The sequence below is a fragment of the Botryllus schlosseri genome, chromosome 11 (assembly GCF_051294905.1).
Source record: "Botryllus schlosseri isolate E-star chromosome 11, Bs_hap1, whole genome shotgun sequence".
NCBI classification, from domain to species: domain Eukaryota; kingdom Metazoa; phylum Chordata; class Ascidiacea; order Stolidobranchia; family Styelidae; genus Botryllus; species Botryllus schlosseri.
The window spans coordinates 28,791,099-28,810,796 of record NC_137246.1 but is presented as its reverse complement, the minus strand read 5'-3'; the positions used below and the strand labels follow the sequence as shown (position 1 = coordinate 28,810,796).

Below are 19,698 nucleotides of genomic sequence, written 5' to 3'. Positions count from 1 at the left end.
TCTGTTCCAACATTCGAAGGTAAAATCAAACGCTGATTCTATTTGACTTCCGTAATGACATGACAATATGGCCTAGTTATCAGGAGTATACCTATGCTCGAAACCCGAAAATAAGGCCTACTTTGAAATACATTGAATTCCCCTATTATTGGTGGTGCGGCCCGCGGCGCCATCAAAAATAGGAAATTGTCCCGCGAGCACATTTGAGTTTGAGACCTCTGCTCTAATAGATAGTAAAGTGGTAATAATATGAAAGCATAACTGGACCAAGCGTGGAAAAACACTTTGACTATGCAGAACAGTGGAAAGTAGGCTATTTCGTCATAACTATAACCACATCTGGGCATGGACCCGAGCTGAGGCAAGAACATTGCACCTAGCCCAGCTAAAATGTTAGACGAGCGAACTATTGTTTCGGAATTTACATTCGACATCGGACAGAATTGATATTCGATTTCAACGACTTTATAAAGAATTTCCGCCATTTTATTACCAACGCAACAGAAATTATTCACATTTTCAACAAAACATGCAGAACGAAAAACATTGAAAAGCATGGAAGAGTAACGGATTGTAAGATATCATCATTTCTAGATCGAGATTCATTTCTCGTGACTTCGTCGTAATACTTCGAGTTCAGTCTGATGATCCGCACGTCATAATTCACTAGAAATGGCGCGCTTTTCTTCGGTAACGACAATCCCGTTATAACATCACAATCTGCAGTAGGTGGCTTTAGTCGCTTTGGGTTTTGCAGCTGATTGAAAACGTGACGAGTTACAAACTGTATATTTTCTATTGATGAAGGTGCGAACAGGAGGTAGCATAAGAAAATGACACAATAAATTATCACTAAACACAAAATAAACCCGGCGGATGATGACATGCGCAATGAAAGTGGATAAAACAATACAAAATGGACGATATCATGCTTCATGCTTCTGTTGGTCGAACCAAAGGATCTTCTTCCGATGATTTGTTCTCATCATTTCTGGCGAATGACATGAAACAGGTGAGTGAAAAACGAATCAGTCGTCAAATTGCATGCAAATGGCACGACTCCAACAATATGTAAATATGTGTTATTGAGGTGACTGAAAAGTGAGCTAGATGTTCGGAGACTTTCAGGGTCATCAGTACCAACAACACAGTAGCCAAGTGAGTGTATATTGGGGGTTGAAACCCTCCTATTTCATGTTCAGCATATGTGGCAAACCGATTCCGTAAAATAAATTAAAACCATACGGGTTGCTTCCAAAGTGAATCTGGCTAGATCAGAGGTATCAAGCACGCGGCCCGTGCGATAATTTTCTGCGGCCCGCGTCGGCATTTTGGATTTTGAATATTCGACAATATTCAACTGCCACATTTTTTTAGACTGAAGAACTTAAAATTCGCCCTAAAACTACTCCAAAAACATGATCCGTTGCTAATTCATAACTGAAAAATGTAATTTGGACTTGGGCGCAACCTTTTGTACAATTACTCAAATTCGGACTGAATGGGTGATAAAATAATAATGACTCGAGTTGAGTCAGGTCAAACCTTTACAATCAGAGAAGGACTTGTGCTCCGAACGAGGTTACTTGATACAACCAAGGACGCAACAAAATAGCAGACTGTTATTGGGTAATAACAATAATAATAATATGTCAAAAGGTCGTAGCTTGCGTTGCGTAGCACAGTTAGCTAATCAGTTCGATATGCAAATGGAAACCATTGGCAGTCTGTTTTCCCCTTGATGCATTATCAGTAGGGTGGTTTTTTTGACATGTCAAAATTTGTCAAAATTGTGTCAAAATTGTACCGTTGGGTCAAAATTTATCAAAATTTTTCACAAAGTCAAATTTTTTTGACGTCTGCATTTCGTTTGTATCGTAGATTTTGCACTGTCGGTGAACTTATCATTTGATATTTTACAGCTTGTAGCCTATTTTATGGGCCTACGGTTGTAAACAGCTAATTGTCTGCTCATTGTGAATCATAAACGGTCAAATAAAACAATTAGGTAGACATGGTGTTATGGTCAACGTACCGCAATATCCTAACTGAAGAAAGACTTCTTGTGCATTGCATCATTCTTATATTAAGAAGCGCATGATGAAAAATTGTGATGTAGACAACATTGTTAGAATCAAGCAACACGTTGTGTCACAAGCACCAGCAGTGTACGCACAACTTGAGTGTTGTCTGCCTACAACTGCTGCTGTTGAACGTCCTTGGCAAGCTTCATAGTAAGGAAATTCACTTTCTACCCAATAATGTAGGAAAGTATCTCTCGCTGTAGTAGGATACTACAAGAAATTTTTGAATATTTCTACCATAATACATATTGTAACCACTGGAATTCTTCATAGGGCCAGATTTCGTTAAAATATTGGTTTTTTTTCATGTAAAAAGTTGCCTGTTTCTAAACCAAAAACATTTTTTCAGGCCAAACTACTTCGTTAGGACAGTCAGTTCCAGCCAGAAATGAAAATAAGTGGTACAATTTTAACATTATGTGGGAAAACACCTAATTTGCATACGTTAAGTCAAAATTTGGTCAAAATTCAGTTTATTTACGTCAAAATTTTCTTTTTTTTAGGTAAAAAAAACGCCCTAATTATCAGTTAGGTTACATCCTGCGTCATCTTAGGTCTACTCTAGTCTTTATACATATTATTATCGCCAATTAAAAGTGGCGAGTCAGGTAGTGATACCCTCAACTGCTGTAACACCAATGGATTCTTCAGCGATTGGACATGTCTATTACTATGGTGCAATAATCAATATATTCAAGTTTATTTATCTGTTCCAAATTCGAAAGTGAATCTAACCCTGATTTAATTTGACTTTGGTAATGGCACGATCAATAGCCTAGTTATCAGGAGTATGCCCGAAAACCTGGACCGAAACCTGTGCTGCTCTAATGATCTGATATCAGATCAATCCTTGTTAAATTGTAAAATATTCTACCTATAATTGTGACACGTTAAATGTCCGCTAGCTGCAAAATTATAACGCAAAATTATAAGAATCTACCATGTCATGATGCATTCGTATGATCGCATGGTGCCTATTAATTATTTATTTTGATAAACTATATAAAGTACAACAACACTTTAATTCAAATATTTATAAACTTGTTTCTTTCGTGCCAGGCGTGAATTCGCAGTTGTAAATCATATTTGCACAATGTCTGCGGAATGCCAGTCTGCATGGTCTCGTCAAATAAGGCCTACTTGGAAATATAATCAATCCGCCTTTATTAGTGCTGCGGCCCGTGACGACATCAAATTCCAGGAAATTGTCCCGTGAGCACATTTGAGTTTGAGACCTCTGAACTAGATAGTTGTGTCCTACTTAATTAGGTAGCTAGTTAGTTAGTCAGTTAAGTAAATCTAATTCTAGTTGCTCGGTTTGAAAAGTGAGTAGTTTTAGATTATACTACGAATCCCATGCGAATGGAACAATTGTGACAAAAATGTCAAGTGCTCACAAGACGTCACAGACTCACATTTCGACTTCTGTGTTTGCGATTTCTCCCTCGATGACGCCTTCCGTGGTCCCGTTGCCGGCGTCTTTACCACAAGAAGTTGCTTCGTCCGCCTCTTCTATCTTGCTTAGGGTTCTGTGATCACAGAAACCCACTCAATAGTTCATGATTCACGGCATTCGAATCACATCAACGATACAAGAACAGAGAGCCAGATTCTCAGATCCGTGCTCAATATAGCGCAGGATTGATATGACTCGAGTCGCGCTATTTCGCTTACACGTAAAATAAATCGCCTAGACTCAAGTCAATTCGTTATGAACTAGCATTGTTTGCGAGGCTAGGACGGCCAAGACAGATATTTCATTGTCACTATGAAGAATAGTAAAGTTACCGCATTATTGGTGTTTCGTCTTCAGTAACTGACGAAACTTGGAAAATAAGGCCAGAAACTGTTAAGAGTGAGGAAAATGAATGTATTGTGAATATATTTTGATTTTAACGTATTCGATGTCACCTTAGAATAGTTAGAAAAACGACCGTCTCAAGCAATGTTCCCTATAATTTTTCACGAGTCTGCTGCGCGCACTCACCGACTCATTGCACGGTCCCTTGGACAACAGTGCACAACGGCTTCAATGCGCGCGGCACACGCTTTTCTGTGCCCGGCCGCGCACGCGCGCAGCTTGAAGGGAACATTGGTCTCAAGCCTCAACACTATGACTCAGACTCTTCTTTACATGCACTTGGCCAAGGTGAACGTTTGATTAAAAGACTAATCCAAGTCGTTCCGGTACCCTTTTTATCTTGTCCTCATATTGCAAGCCTGTGGTGTTTGATCTGATGAACTTTTTTAAAATGATTCTGATGATAATATTGATGACTCGATCCTTTCATCCCGACTTGGACTCGGACTTGAATCGACGGTGAATTGAAAATGACTGACTTGACTTGACTTGAGTTGACTCGAGTGAATCAAAACTATGAAAGAAAAATTGACTTGCAGCTGGAAGCTTTGTAACTTGATTACAATTCTGTTATAACGCTACACCAGAAACAGTAGGCCTACTGCAAGTCGTTTCGACACCTTCCTATCTTTTCGTTGTATCGCAATTTAGTGGTGTATTGAACTGATAAAAGTTGCAAATAACCGAACCGAACATTCCAGAATTCATTTCATTTTGGAGCTCAATCACGGTTTGTATCGAACATTACAAACGATCACGCGACGACATTCATCAACATACGAATCTCCATTGAGGGCGGTCCCCCCAGCAAGAGGGCGCTTCTCTTCGTCCACCAACAGATCGCTTGATTCCTTGCCTTCCGCCTGTCTGCCAAATTAATCGAACTTACGCAATACAAATCCCTGTCTCCCTGACTTATCCACGAGATAGCCAGCACCCGCACAGACTCATCGCGAACATCTTTCGAAACTCTCCAGCAAGAAAACGAGATGAACCAACCTAAATTCTGAATTCCCATTCTCGACGTCAGCCTTTGAATCTTTCATACATGTCTTGGAATAGATCCAGTAACTGCCCCCGCAATCTTTCAGACAGCAACACGCAACATCTGACGGAGAAATATCATTTCAGGTTTGTACCAAGCCATCGTCATATATCCATTACAAGCTATCGCGATTTATCATTCGAATCCGTTACATTAGAGGTGCGTTCAGTTCACATCAAATCAGAGTACATTTGTGGCAACCGTGCTCTGTACTGTCCATTGAGACACTTGTAGTGATGACTCGTTTTTTCACGTCTTCTTTTGTGTCTGACCGCGGTCGGCAGCACAACGAAAGTCCCCGCTACAGTTACTATGAGTGTATCAACTACAGACGGCGGTGTTTTACACATTCTCAGGAGCGCAAGAATGGCACATGTCTGTACGAAACTCGTTTCATACGATAGGTTCTTCTGTAGCATTTTCAGTAAAACCGGAAATTGGATTAGAATTACAATAAGAGCTGATAAGCATTTTATAATTCATCATAACTAGACAGCTAGAATTATCTAGCTGTTCCCGCCGGCGCAAACTCCTATAAAACTCTGTCAGCTGTGATTGTATCTATTTTGTCGCAAATCACTCACCGATTATGATAAACATTCCGATTAAAACAACGATTATGACGACAATGAGAATGCTGTCAAGTGCTGCTACGGAAAACTCTGGACTCGTCCCTGTTTGCACTTCCGTCGGGGTGGGCTCTGAGACATATAAACAGATATTTAACTACGGAATACGCATCTATTAAACAAAATAGAAGATGAAATTCGCGGCAGCGATACGATCATGGGGTAAACGGTAAATTCAATCGATTAAATTTTGATCGTACATGATCGTGGAAGATGGGTATGCAGCACCCTTTTACCCACATGTGGCATGGCTCCTTTCAATTTTTCTCTACTAGCACTCCAAATGAAGCCATAACAACCAACTTGAGGCAACTCACTTGGAAAAGTACGGAAGAATTGTGAAACGGTCGCGTTTCCAACTTCGTTCCAGACTGTGAATCGCAATTCGTAACTTTGATCGGGCGATAGATCTAAACAGAACAATGTCAATTAAATCATGGTATCGAATTGAACGGAAGTGATCCAGATACAAAGCAAAATGACAAAGAGAAGTAAATACGAGAAAATGGAGTCAAATGCCCAAATGATACAGCAAAGATTGTTCGACGAATTTCGGCGAACCTGCGATCTGAAATGACCCGATTTCCTGCAAATCCCGAGCCGTAAGATTCGTGCTGTTGATTCGCTTTTTCTTATCAAAATCAATCCCCACGATTACCTGCAAAGAAGAACAGGTTTGTCTCGTCAAAGCGACGTGCGAAAGAAGGACAATCACCTCGTAAACTTCAATCTGTGCGTCAGTGATTGAGCCGCCTCCCAGCGACCCAACCTCCCACTGTACCGAGTAGCCTGAACCAGAATCGGACACGTTGCCACTGATGAGGGTTACCGCACCTGGTGCCTCTGAAACAGAGTTGACAATGGATTTTGGACATTGACATGAAGCGTGACTGGCCAGTAACAGAGTAGGCCTACTTTTAAAATGTAGGCCCAAGAAGGTTAATTTTGCGAACTTGCACAACTACTCAAGTGGTTATGGCGTTAGATTTCTTCCACTTCATTAAAATTAATGCTCGATTCAGATTCGAGTACTCGAAACATTATGCCCAGCCCTATTATCGAGTCGATATCGCACTGTGAAGGAAGTATCGGCAATTTAGTATAGGTAAAATTATAGGCTCAAAATATTTTAGCACTACCTTGACCTACTCGGCGTGTTGCTATGAAAAAGACTATACTGATATTTTACAATGTTGAATATTGAAAAGTATAAAATGGTTTCCGGATCGTTTAGTGTCACTTTCTACATGAAATTTCAAACCATTTCCAGTTTTCACGATATTTATGAAAAAATTTATGCCCTCACCGGATTTGGATTGAGGCATGACACGAAATTAATTTATGTTTTGTAGTTGGTATGATCAATTCAGCTGATCTCTGCTCTGAAAGCAGATTTGAAATAACCACCTTTCTAGCTAATTGATTATCAAATAACTAGTTCTAGAGATAGCCTATACTTGCGCATTTTTGAAAGTGAGTAGTTATAGTTCTATTTGCGGATTTTGAAAATCTAATATAGTTCTAGCTGTTGTTGCGGATTCTTAAAAGTGACTAGTCTAGTTCTAGTTGCGGATTTTACAAAGTGAGTATAGTTCTAGTTTTAGTTGCTATAGGATTGAAAAGTGATTAGTTATATTTGGGGATACTTGTAACTTTTGCTACGGATATTTTGGGATAGTTCCGGCCAGACAAAACTTTTGAGATGAAGCTAAAAGAAAAAATATGCAGCTTGGCAACCAAAACAAACAGAGAACACCTTATGATAGGACTGTTAGCACTCATAGTTGATCTGTCAAAGGTCCAGGCAAATATAAATCAGCTAACCGGGACTATACAGCCTTTGTAAAGGCTATGCCTTAACTGCGTCTCGCTCAGCTGTACAATTACGATTCTTCGGGAAAAGTTATTCAATTCAGACGTATTCTGGACGAGAATTTTAGGATTCGCATGGATTTCTGGATAAAGCTGTTTTTTGATTCGGAAGGATTGTTCCTAAAAGAGCCACGTTAACGGGCGGACTCGGATTCTCAGAAATCAATATCCGCTCATGCATCACTGGTCTGAAAGCAAACAATAACATCGCCACGTCGTATACCTATCCTGTGTGTACGAAACTGTTCCGTGTCGCTCTGTGCGCTTTCACCTTCGCAGTTTCTAGATTGCACGAAAACCTCGTAATCGGTATCGTGCTTCAGTCCAGTCACCTTTAAATCGTATCGATCCCGATCAGTGACAGCTGAGAATCGCAAACGGGTTAAAACGACGGACATTCGGGCTAGTGAGAAAGAAACACTGACCAGAGAAAGAGGTGTGATTGTTTTGACCTCCCGCGGGACCGTATATGAGAAGGAAATCGATGTAAGGAACGTAGTCGGGCTCGGGATGAACTCGGAACTGGATTTCAAACTCTCGGGTCCCGATATTGACGACCTACATGAAGAAACAGTGGCTTGGCATGAAAGCCAGACTTGTTATCGAGCAGGGCTGGGCAAAATCGAGTATCTGAGTGATTCGATTCTGAATCACGTAATATACTTCGAGTCGTGTCGAGTAATCGAGTATCACCCATTATGACGTCATATGTACCGTTTATGCCACCACAAAGAATATAATGCCTGCTATTCATCTCATAAATGATACTTTGGTATTTTTCGGACCATACCGATTTCATTCCACTTGATGACAATGTTGTTGGATAATCATGACTTGAGAAATGTGCTTCGTCCAGTAACCTTCGTAGCTTTGTACTCTATGTTTCGTATGCTACGATACCGTCAACCAAGATTTCAAGTCTTCAACAGTGAAAATTAGTATCGAAACTATAATTCTCGTTGATAAATTAGCTTTCAGTTGTTAGAATCGTTGGCTATAATTTCAATACTCGAAAAAATCGTATTTTACTACTCGACTCGAATCATTAAAATTAATACTCGATTCAGATTCGAGTACTCGAAACATTATGCCCAGCCCTGTTATCAAGTCGATATCGCACGTTGAAGGAAGTATCGGCAATTTATTATAGTCACTGAACTATCATCTGCGAATGGTATAAACTGGGAATATTGATCTATTTCTTATCTACTCTAGCTTACAGGCGTTCAGGTGCAGTGTATGTCATGTCCAAGCGTAGCAATGACGGTAAAGCTGTTCAAATAAAAAGCTCTGAGGTTTTCGGTATGCGCCTGAGTGCGGCTGAGTGCGGCTGAGTGCGGCTGAGTGTATCGGGGAAGGTGCTAGGGTCTGATAGGTATCATCTTTGTGGTCTCAAGAGTCCGATATCGGTCGGGCAAAGCCGGATTGGCCTACCTTGACGTCATATGGTGCATCTGGTTTTCTTGCTTGTATCAACTTGACTTCGGTCGTGTCAAATCCAAACGAGTTCGAAGCGTTGCAAAAATACGTTCCGAACGGATCTTCCGCTGTCCTCACGTCTACCTGACGAGATCAAGCAGGGTCAAGGCCGGGTTTTAATGACTCAAGTCATGACTCGAGTCGCGAGTTTTGGTGACTCAATTCATTTTTTCAATTTTTGTATTGACTCGACTTGTGCTTGAGTCACTGTGCATGACTGGAACCAAGTCATATGACTCGACACAATAGGACGGTCAAGACAGAATTTCATTATAACTTCCAAGAAGAGTATAAAGTTTCCACGTGATTGGTGTTTAGTCCAACAGCCCTGATACTTGTAAATATGGCCAGAAACTGTCAAAACTGAGGAAAATTATGAATGCAAGTCATTTTATGTTACTCGAGCATATATGAAAATAGTGGGTAGAACCGGATTGAACTGAAAACTGAACAGTGAACTTAATGACTTGGACTCAGCCTCGAGTCAAAACACTATGACTCGCACTAGTCCAAGTCACGGAGTAGAGTGTCGAGTCCGAGTCATAGTGTTTTGACTCGAGTCCGAGTCCAAGTCATTATGTTGACTGTTCAGTTCCGATTTAATGTCATGTGAAACCCACTTTTTGCAACTATGCTCGGTGATGTCGAATGTTTCGCATTCATAATATGCTAATTTTCCCCACGGTTTCAGGCAGCATTTTCAAGTACAGGTACTGATAGACGAAATGATGATAGAGTGATAACTTTAATATTCTTCGAAATTACAATGAAATGCCTGTCTTGGTAGACCCAATCAATCAGTCAATCAGTTTTATTAATATTTTCATCATTTCAAAACATCACAAGACTGCGATACAATGAAAAGATAGGAAGGTGTCGAAACAACTTGGAGTAGCCTTTAAAATCAGACGCCCACCTTAGCCTAGGCGAAGTAAAGAAGATGCATGCATGCACACTGAATGAAAAGTAATGCAGAGAATACAAGACGCAAGCGACAAAGTGAGGTGGCATGTGGCGGAGGGCGAGGTCAATGTTAGGTCGTTGTCCGGTAATCCTGAAGGCTGGCTAGTCTCGAGTCATATGACTTGGTCCAAGTCATGCGCTATGACTCGAGTACAAGGCGAGTGAATACACAAAATGACTCGAGTAGAGTCGAGTCATTTTTCATTTTAAAAAAATGACTACAGTCAAGTCGAGTCACCAAAAATTTGCGACTCGAGTCTGACTCGAGTCATTACAACCCTGCAGATATATACTACACTCTTAGCGAAAAAAGTGCATATACCTATTCACATCCATGTAGGTGTAGGCCTACCACCCGTGATATACGAGTGTGAATATACACTCCTGGTACACGAAACCAGAACCTACCTCAGACTTTCACAATGGTATAAACACACAACGTTTCTAAATGATCCTTACGACTAGGGGCGTAGGACGGTGGGCACTGAGGCGTAGGACGGTGGGAATCTATACCATGTTGTAGGTCTGAGGTAGGTTCTGGTTTCGATGTACCAGGAGTGATTATATCCATACTGGTAGGTATATCACGGGTGGTAGGCCTACCTACATGGATGTGAATATACACTTTTTCGTTAAGAGTTTATGGATCTGGATTCAATTCTGTTTGATAAAATTGAATCTTGATCCAATCCAGATCCTGTTTCCGCCTTTAATGTTAACACCCTGATCCCGCCAGAAAACAAGACTAGAGTTATCCAAGACTAGGCTACTTACTTTTCCACTTTAAATTTTGCCTATTTGTACTACTTAATCAATGCGTTTATGATTTTTGACTACCACTACTCAAAAGTTTTCACTTTATAAGGCAATGAATGCTTTTCAATGGCGAACACAAACTCACCTTCAAAGTTGAAAAATCGTCAGAAAAGGAAATTCCTTCGATAGGTTGAGAAGAATCGAACATGACAAGCTCCGTTGCATTCTCGTCGTCGCCCATGTATTTTCCCCACTCGATCGTCGCGACGGGGTTCGACTCGAACTCGCATTTTAAGATGGATGAAGTCACGGAATCGACGCACGACCATTTGCTCGACGAGCGACGTTTCGCGCGAGGTGCATCTGCGATCGTGACATGTTTCAATCGACATTAGTGAGACACAGATAGATATAGATTATTGAAACAAGCAGATAGAAAACGGAAGGGTTGCGACCAAGTTACAAAGTTCCAAGTTACAAAAGTGAATTTAACTTTTATAGTTTTGACACAAGTCACCGCGAGCCATTTTAATTCACCACCGAGTGAAGTCCGAGTCCAAGTCAAGGAGCAACGGATCGATTCCAAGTCAAAATGTTTCCTGTTCAGTATCTAGCTCACCAGGTTCAACTCACGTCTGTGAAACTCTTATGTCGACTTGGTCGAGTCATGCGAAAACAAGCCGAGTCAATACCCAATATATTTCTCAACAATACCGATTTCTAGCTATCTCCGGTTGAGCATCTATCCGCGGGTTCATTATTCTCTATACCTATAATCCGAACATGATCTTACATCGAACTTCCAGATTCGTTTCTGATTCGTCTACGCCGGCTCGGTTCGAAGCCCGGCACGAGTACATGCCTCGGTCCGTGAACTTTACGTTCGTGAATGTCAGGTTTGCTTCTCCTTCCGAATATTCGACGAATCGGTCCGAGCTCCAAGAACCAGTGACGTTGTCGGACATCTGAAACGATTTTGTGACATCAGCGGGACGGCAAGCAGGTCACGCGATCAGTGAGGCCCAAGTTTAACATAGCCGTCCAACTACCATATAATCATCGTTCATTCATTCATTCAAGTCGTTTCAACTCCTTCCTGATATTTTTGTTTATCACTCTCTTGTTGTGTTTTGATGAGAATTTCAATCGCTGACTGACCTCCGAGAAGTAGCCCGTTTCGTTCAATTCTTCTTCTTCTCGAATCCAAACAAGGCTGGGCGGGGGCACCCCATCCGCGACGCACCGCAGTATGGCACTCCTCCCCTCTGCGATAACGCCCGCACCGGTTATGGTGACGTGAGGCTTCACTATGATGCAATGCGAGATATTTCTAACTTACTGATAGATACGGATTTAAGGTTAATAATCTATTTATAAAAAATATATTTCTTGATCCGTCCAACTGTATAGAGAATCACATTCGTGTAAGAAAATAATCACAAGTGAAACTTAACGGTAGAGGACTTGGTATGATCAATATCACTCCGGGTCAAATGGTTTTATTTTACCCTGCGTTGAAAAATTACAGGAGGTATTTAGTAATTTGATTGTGGTTGGTTGGTTGCGATAGATATCGTAATTTAATTAAGCCCGATACAGACAATGAACATTATAGGTGAAAGGAGATGAGGGGAGGAAACGATTCTTTTTAAGGCCGTAAGGTACTGCTGAACTAACAAAATTTTCCAAATTTTTTTTATTGCAGAATCCTAAAGTATGAAACTAGTTCTTTTCAAAAATGTATTGCTCTTGTCTGATTTCGAATTAGAAGTATGTTATAATACGATTTGAAATCACCCATTTTCGCAGAAATTCACCCCCCATACAAGTTCATTTATTTAAACTCACTCAAAATTGTCTATAATCCCTCTGCCGTGCTGATATTATACAATAAATAGTAGAGCCATATCTGTAATCGATGAAGCGTGACTTTCACAACATTCAGCTGGCCAGCAGCCGTTCGCTCACCTGGGAATAGCTGAAAGCTGTCAATATTATGAATGTTGTTTATCATATTGTGTATTTTTCAAGATTTCCTTGGTATATTTTGATAGCTAATGGTTTAATTGACCAGTGGGATAAAGACATACACTACGAATGCATTTGGCAATAGTAAAAGATAAAACCATGGTAGAAAGGTATACCAATGGTTCCTGAACAGCTGAACTGAACAATCTAAGAAATCTTTTGAGAAAGATTGGAGCTTTCACCGCATTCAACATCTGATAATGGTGGTTTGGATTCGGGGGAATCATTTTCCTCACAATTTCTACATTTTTGATGCAGTCGTTCCAAAGATTGTGAATTATCTGACTGTGGCTCATCTGGCAAAGGATATTGGAACTGCATACAGGCTACTGCATAAGGTTTATGCAACTCAAATTCGTATTGGAGTGTCATGATGAAATTGATGCTAAAAATTGTATGTTTGAAAGGTCTCGGGGGGAAATATGGATGTAGTATCTTCACCCATACCACCTGAAATGGGTATTTTGACAATGTCGCAGTATTCTTGATATGTTGTTTCATCTTTACAACATCTAACTGATGTCCAATTCAAGGTTTGCAAATTTATCGAATATGGTATAGCAGTTTTGAGTAAAAAATCATCAAATCAATCATAGTTTAGATGACTTATTTTGCATTTAGGCACATTCAATTGTCTTCAAATTTGGCTATGTACTGAATACAGCATGCCTGCACCATTTAAAAGCAACAGATTTCAAATACCTGCTCTATATTTTCACCAAAATATTTTTCAATTTTCAAAGTTGATTTTCTCCCAGTTCTAGTTTTTGGTAATATGGTGTCACGGGGACAGGAAATTTTGATATCAAAATACCTTCAATCCTGATCAAACTTGGCTCAATACAAGCAGTAGGACTGTTCTACCTGCTAAGACTATTGCTTTTGCCATAGGAGTTATAGTGTACTTACTATGGTACTTATTATCTGAATTTTATGAAAAAATATCGAAAATTCGGCACCGTACTAGTACCAAACAAATATTTCGTAAATTTTTTCTTAAAATCGGAAGTTTCACGCATTTCAGCAGGTACTTAGAGGCCTCAGGACACTTTATAAAGCATTGCTTAGAATCTCTTAGCATCCATGGATGAGACAGGCGTTTCCTCGTGCTAACCGTCCGATTCACCAATCTCCCCCCCAATTTGGGCCCAAGAAATCATTGTGAAATGCTGAAATTTATACAGCACATGAAGTTGAGTATGAATAGCTTACACACCAATTTTTGGGAATCCAGCATTTACTGTTTATAAAATATCGCAATTTGAAAATTTTGTGAGTCTAGCAGTACCTTACGGCCTTAAAGGTGTATGGTGTATTCCACTGACCGTCTACTTTGATCACGAGAGAAGCAGAAACGTTTCCTGCCAAGTTCGAAGCCACGCAAACGAACGAACTTCCTTCCAACTCGGGTGTCGCGTCTGGGAGGAAACAGGGTTGGGACTCGCTCCAATTCCGGTTTCATGGCTTCACTTACCGACAATCAGTTCCGACGAATTGCTGGCTAGCGTCCGCTCGGCCCATTTGTCTTCTTTGTACCATCTGTAACGTAGCAAAATGTGAAAGTAGAAATTATAAGCGATTCCGATAGCCACGATATATCCAGCCGCCATTCGAACAATACGGCATCTAGCTAAGGCGCATTTCCAAAACTTCACAACATTTAGTTAAACAGCTTTGCAGCCATCGTAATGCTTGGATACTAAATTAATTAGAGAGGCTGCATAGACAGCTGGTAGCTATCGGAAATAGATCAATATTCCAAGTCTAGCAGATGCACATTGTAGTTCTCTGACTCCTCCCTATACTAGACTACTGGTCGGCAACTTAAAACGGGTCGTGGGGCACTTTTCAAATTTCGCGGAGGCTTTACTATAATGAGTATGTATCGCTATAGCGTGCTGTCGAAATCTGAAATCAGATCCCTATACCGAAATGCCGATATTTTTTATCTCAAATGGCAGATAGCGATATTTCGTTCAAAGTGTCATATCGACTCGATATGGCTCTGCTTCTGAAGGAGCCATGGAATGCAATACGCAGGAGATCTCACGGGTGTCTTCCCAAGCTCGCTACGACTATTCGTGATCGCGGTGACATCACAATAATGGGACTAGAAACCTGATAACCGGATCCGGGTCTCCTCTCGCGTAACAGACGAACGTCTCCATTTCTCCGGATACGACGATCCGCCTCTTCTTCCAACGGTGGATTTTAGGAGGAGCTGTGACGTCAATAGTCTTACGATGCAGCTCGAATAAGGGCTGTACACGATCTGATTCACAGGCCTATTTCACTTTTATAGTTTTGACTCGAGCCAAGTCGAGTCATTTTCAATTTACAACCGAGTCAAGTCCGAGTCCAAGTCAGGATGAACTCGTTTTATTGAAACTCACGATTATCTTGTGTGATATTGAATACCTCACATCTCACTCTTAACATGCTCAATGCTCATTCAAACATAGAAACAGAGGTGGTCAGTAACGAAGTACTTCTATTTTATCTAAGTACTCAAGAACTTTCTCCCGACTTTAAGTACTTACTCAAGCAAGCCTAATTTCTCACTACCTCTACTTCGTCCTATTTTGTGGCTCATGTCTCATGAGAGCGTACTTGTGAAATCTTTTCACAACTGCTTATTTACTTACTTGAGTAATTTTCAGAGCTAGCAAATTCTATTTGAAGTATTTTTTCGCAGCTTTCAAAAACACTACTTCTACTCGTATACTTGATTAAATTTTGTCGTCGCTACTTCTACTTCCAATTGAGTAGCTTTCTTGACCGCTTTGACCACTTCTGCAGATAAAAGACGGTGCCAGGATTACATTTTTCAAATATCGATCCTGATAGACGAAAGTGGAATCAAGTCATGTAAAATGTCTGAAATCAAATGACTTGGTCAAGTCGAGTCGATGCATAAAGTGATTAAAGTCTAGTCTAGTCTTTATCATTTTAAGAAAAAGACTCGAGTCATGTCAAGTCAAAGAAAAAATGCGACTCGTGACTCAATCATTACAGCATACTCACTGTTCACAACGACTCTGATCATAACGTGGGCAAGCTCTTGCGATAAATCTTGATATCCTTCGCACGCATAGAAGCCTTCGTCTGACTCGCTCACGTTCGCGATCTTCAAGTTACCGCCAGAAACCGACATTGTTCCGTCTGGAATCCCAGTCATGTCTTTGCCATCTCTTAGTCTGACCCAAGTCACAATCGGCTCGGGATACCCTTTGAAGCGACAAATCACGTTCGCGTCTGAGCCGATAACGAAGTTTTGCGTTGTCAGAGTTCCGTTGTCTTCTGGTTTGTCTGCGAACGAACACAAATGAGCATCGTGTACTACAGTGATTGTTTCTACGCGGCAGTCTGAATCCTATGCTGTCGATTTCCAGGAGCGTAGAAGCCTGTCCGGTGGGTTATATACTGACAATATTCTGTGCAATTCAAACACTTAATGCCGCCAATTCAATCCGTAGCTTACATCAACATACAACATGATGAACGTAAGAACCATCGTATGCTTTCAGGGAGAAGAGCGTATATTCACACCCAAAAGGTGACACACGAAAACAGAACCTAATTCATAGTTGTATCACAATTTCAAATCCGACGTGCATACCTTCCTAGGCCCTACTTGCAAGCAATATTCGGATTAAAATGTTGTGTTGATTTATACCGTGCTGTAAGACCGAGGTAGGTTCTTGTTTCGTGTACAACGGGTGCATAATCACACCTGTATATCTGGGGTAGTACACGGGTGCGAATACACACTTTTGTTGCTAAGGGTGTGAGATTCAACGTATAGCAACGTAAGATTTACAGTCACTTGTGCGACGTCCTAAATACGCAACGACTGGTGCTTCGCAAACGCTTTTTATAGGATGAGAGCAGCCTATTACCAGCTTCGTTACTGATGATTGTTGAATTACGAACGCAAAATGAAAGTGACAACAGTCACAATCACCAACGGTGATTCCCAAAATTAGCACACTATAAGTGTGCCGCTACATATGCTCAGGGTGTGCCGCGAATCTTTTTCGGAATTGAATTTGAAAAGAAATGTATAAATCTTTATAATATGGCCTACAGACATGCAGTCTTCGATTTGTCTCCAGCTCTTAATGAATCAACAGGAAATCATTATGCAAATCACGAGCAAACCACGTGGACGTCAGCTTTCACTACAACATTACTTCCCTAAATTAGCTAACAACTTTAGATATAAGCGAGGTCAATCCACGTTGAAGCATGGAATCAATGGAATCAATCGTTTTACAACGTTGTTTCCTAAGCAAAGTTGAGCGGCGACTTTATGCTTTTCATTTATATTCGATCATCAGCGCATAATTGCCATTCCCATGTATTCCTCGGTATTATCTAATCAAGACTTTTTTGCTTTGACCGGAATTTAAAGCTGTAGACTATATGATTTTACTGCGAAATGCCGGTATGTATTTTCGACAATGTTCAAAAAACAAGCACATCAATCGCATTATGATGAAATTATTTTCTTTACGGCAACTTTTTCTGTTGAAAACGTGCAGCGAGTGTGTATAATTGTTCTAGTGTGCCACATGTTGAAAAATTTTGGAAATCACTTGCGTTCAACGACAATATTTCCGATCACTCACCGTAAACGGTCACTTGCAATGAAGCTTTTGCTTTCTCGCCGTTGTCCAAAGGTCCAGAGCAGACGTATGTACCAGAATCTTTTATGGTCAAGTCTTTCAATGTCAAAGCCACGTTGTTTCCGGAAGGTACGATCGTTTTCTACAAACCACAGAGAAAATATCGATGAATTCGAACATGGATTCCAACCAGACTTGCGCAAACTGCCACATCCCGTTAGTTGACGGCCGACTGATTACTGTTTTTTCGAATAGTTCAAGTTGTGGTTGCGGATTATGAAATGATAGTAGTTTTAGTTCTAGTTGCCCATTTTAAAATAAAATTTAGTTGCAGAACAGCTAGAAAACAGGCATACCAACTGATAATATAGCTGGTTCGTGGTACAGAACTTGAATATAGCTTTCAATACAACATCCATTGTAGCAGTATATTTATTAAACTCGAAGACTTTTCGGGTGCCTCTTTTCAAGAGTTATCGGCACACTAAAGGGATTTAAACAGATTTAAAAGCAAACCCAAAAAAGGAAAGTAAGACGCAACAATCAAAATCACAGACCATGAAATTCGCATCGTATCAATGGCAACAATAACAAACTACGAAGTATACGGACATACGGTACTATAGTAGCAGCACAATTTGTAAATAAACAATTACACGCACGGAACAACACGCACTAATGAGAAATTTGTAGGTTATAGAGGAAATCTTTCTGTCTGCATAAAATAGGTTTGCTCAACTGAATAATAGTAGACTCCAACACTTTTAAATGAAACACAGATCTACCACGCGCAATGACAGTGAACATATTGTCATCATAGTGCTGTGCACAGGCAAGGTTTTCGCTCAGATGCTGACCGATTGACGAAGCATATGCTTGGTAATCATCATAGCAGTCTGTTTTTGCAGCCAATTTGCACTGACGTGTGAGCTCCGTGCGATCATTTGCGCATACAATAATACATAAATAATATAGCCTACATACACACGATCTGAGAATATGCATACCATGAGTGCATGATTTGCAGCATATGCCGCTGGACAAGGAAGATGTAAATATAGCCTTGTGAGACTCTTTAAGGAATTCTTCGCATTTCAAACTCAAAACCCCGAGCTTTTCGAATGCGTATTCTAGTACTAATTTTTCTTTGCTCATTTGCAATTCAGAAATTCGAATTTGTATCAGTTATTTGTTAGAGAGTTGCAGATTTTCAAATGTCTTTAGTTCTAGTTCTAATTGCGTATTTCGAAAATCCAGTAGTTTGTACAAGTCCGATTCAAACACTATCCGCTCTGCACTCACACGTTCGTCATTGTTGGTAATCTTGGTTCCATCTGGTCCGAACCAAGCTACTGCGTCGATTAGGTCGAAGTCGTAGGTGCACTTGATTTTCGTATTGCTACCAGACGACAACGTCACGGGTTTGTGAGGTCTGATCGCGATCGGGTCGCACGTTCCTGAAAATATACTAATTCGTCAGCGTGTCGATAATTATCAAGAAAAGTAAAAATTCTCACCGAGAGATATCGCGCCTGCGATGAAGAAAAAATATTCAAATCCCATTATCCCGGCTATAAAACGTCTGATGATTCCTAATTTGTCTACAACCTGCATATTTGCGAGTAAAGAAATTTCAGTGAATTCGACAGTTCAATCCTCGATCCATTGCTGTAATTTACCTCGGCTAGCTGGGCTGGGTATATTCACAGCGGTGCATAGTGCATACTCGATTTTTCAATCAATAGAGAGAAGACGCGTCTCGCGGAAAGCTTCGGAGCCTTCTATAAATTATTCAGGCAGTGATGTAATGCCAATTACCAGAGACAATGGACCGTTACCGTATAGCGTGAATGCATCTGGACGATCCATGACATACGTTTGGTATGGGCACATCTAACCTTTTGTAAATCTCGGCTTTTTAACAGGCGTGTAGGTATCGTTTTGCTGGAAAATTACTATTTTGAAAGCCGTACAATTTCTGTCTTTGGAATTAAATATGGCTATGAAAATATTATTTTATTCGTCCGCTCAACCCTAATCCATTTTATGAGCAAGCTTCAGCTATCACTGCACCACAAGATCTGGATTATGAAATTAGATCACAAAATAGGCCGACATATTTATTTGCGAAGGCGGAACGCGCTATTCGCCCATGATACGAATCGATCACATATCCGTGAAACATCTGTTGCAGTGTGACGCTGCTGGCCAACTTTTAATAATTTAGGCCAGCATAAAGGCCATCTATTCGGCAACGAGCGGAGATGGAATCGTCTGTTGCGTTTCGTATGGACCCAATCCGCTGCCACACAACTAATCCTTTCCATAAAATTGCTGGTCAGATCTGATCGAA

At 40.6% G+C, this 19,698-nt stretch overlaps 1 protein-coding gene across 4 annotated transcripts; it reads right to left on the bottom strand.

Annotated features, from left to right (window-relative positions):
• Positions 1-464: 464 nt before the first annotated feature.
• Positions 465-19,073, bottom strand: LOC145449613 (neural cell adhesion molecule 1-like). 4 transcript variants are annotated; one of them, XM_080328005.1, is made up of 22 exons: positions 19,025-19,072; positions 18,863-18,953; positions 18,648-18,802; positions 17,349-17,487; positions 15,742-16,026; positions 14,836-14,938; positions 14,192-14,256; positions 14,043-14,135; positions 11,848-11,996; positions 11,483-11,654; positions 10,835-11,052; positions 8,926-9,054; positions 7,917-8,049; positions 7,715-7,855; positions 6,335-6,462; positions 6,181-6,277; positions 5,937-6,029; positions 5,575-5,691; positions 4,945-5,053; positions 4,726-4,812; positions 3,500-3,613; positions 465-991 (listed from the first exon to the last, which is right to left on the bottom strand). In XM_080328005.1, exons 2-22 carry the CDS (start codon positions 18,906-18,908, stop codon positions 934-936), a joined length of 2,631 nt encoding a protein of 876 aa, XP_080184131.1. In that variant the 5' UTR covers positions 18,909-18,953; positions 19,025-19,072; the 3' UTR covers positions 465-933. The 4 variants fall into 4 exon arrangements, with proteins under 4 accessions (XP_080184131.1, XP_080184132.1, XP_080184133.1 ...); XM_080328006.1 differs by having other exon boundaries at positions 465-757; positions 19,025-19,071; XM_080328007.1 differs by lacking the exon at positions 4,726-4,812 and having other exon boundaries at positions 19,025-19,073.
• Between the last annotated feature and the right edge of the window lie 625 nt (positions 19,074-19,698).

Excerpts from the sequence above, each read along its gene's own strand:
- LOC145449613 (XM_080328005.1), bottom strand. The coding sequence starts at position 18,908 with ATGGGATTTGAATATTTTTTCTTCATCGCAGGCGCGATATCTCTCG. Across the intron at positions 6,278-6,334 it reads CACAGATTGAAGTTTACGAG|GTAATCGTGGGGATTGATTT; the intron begins GTGATTGTCCTT and ends TCTTCTTTGCAG. Across the intron at positions 992-3,499 it reads GCAAACACAGAAGTCGAAAT|AAATGATGAGAACAAATCAT; the intron begins GTGAGTCTGTGA and ends GTCATTCGCCAG.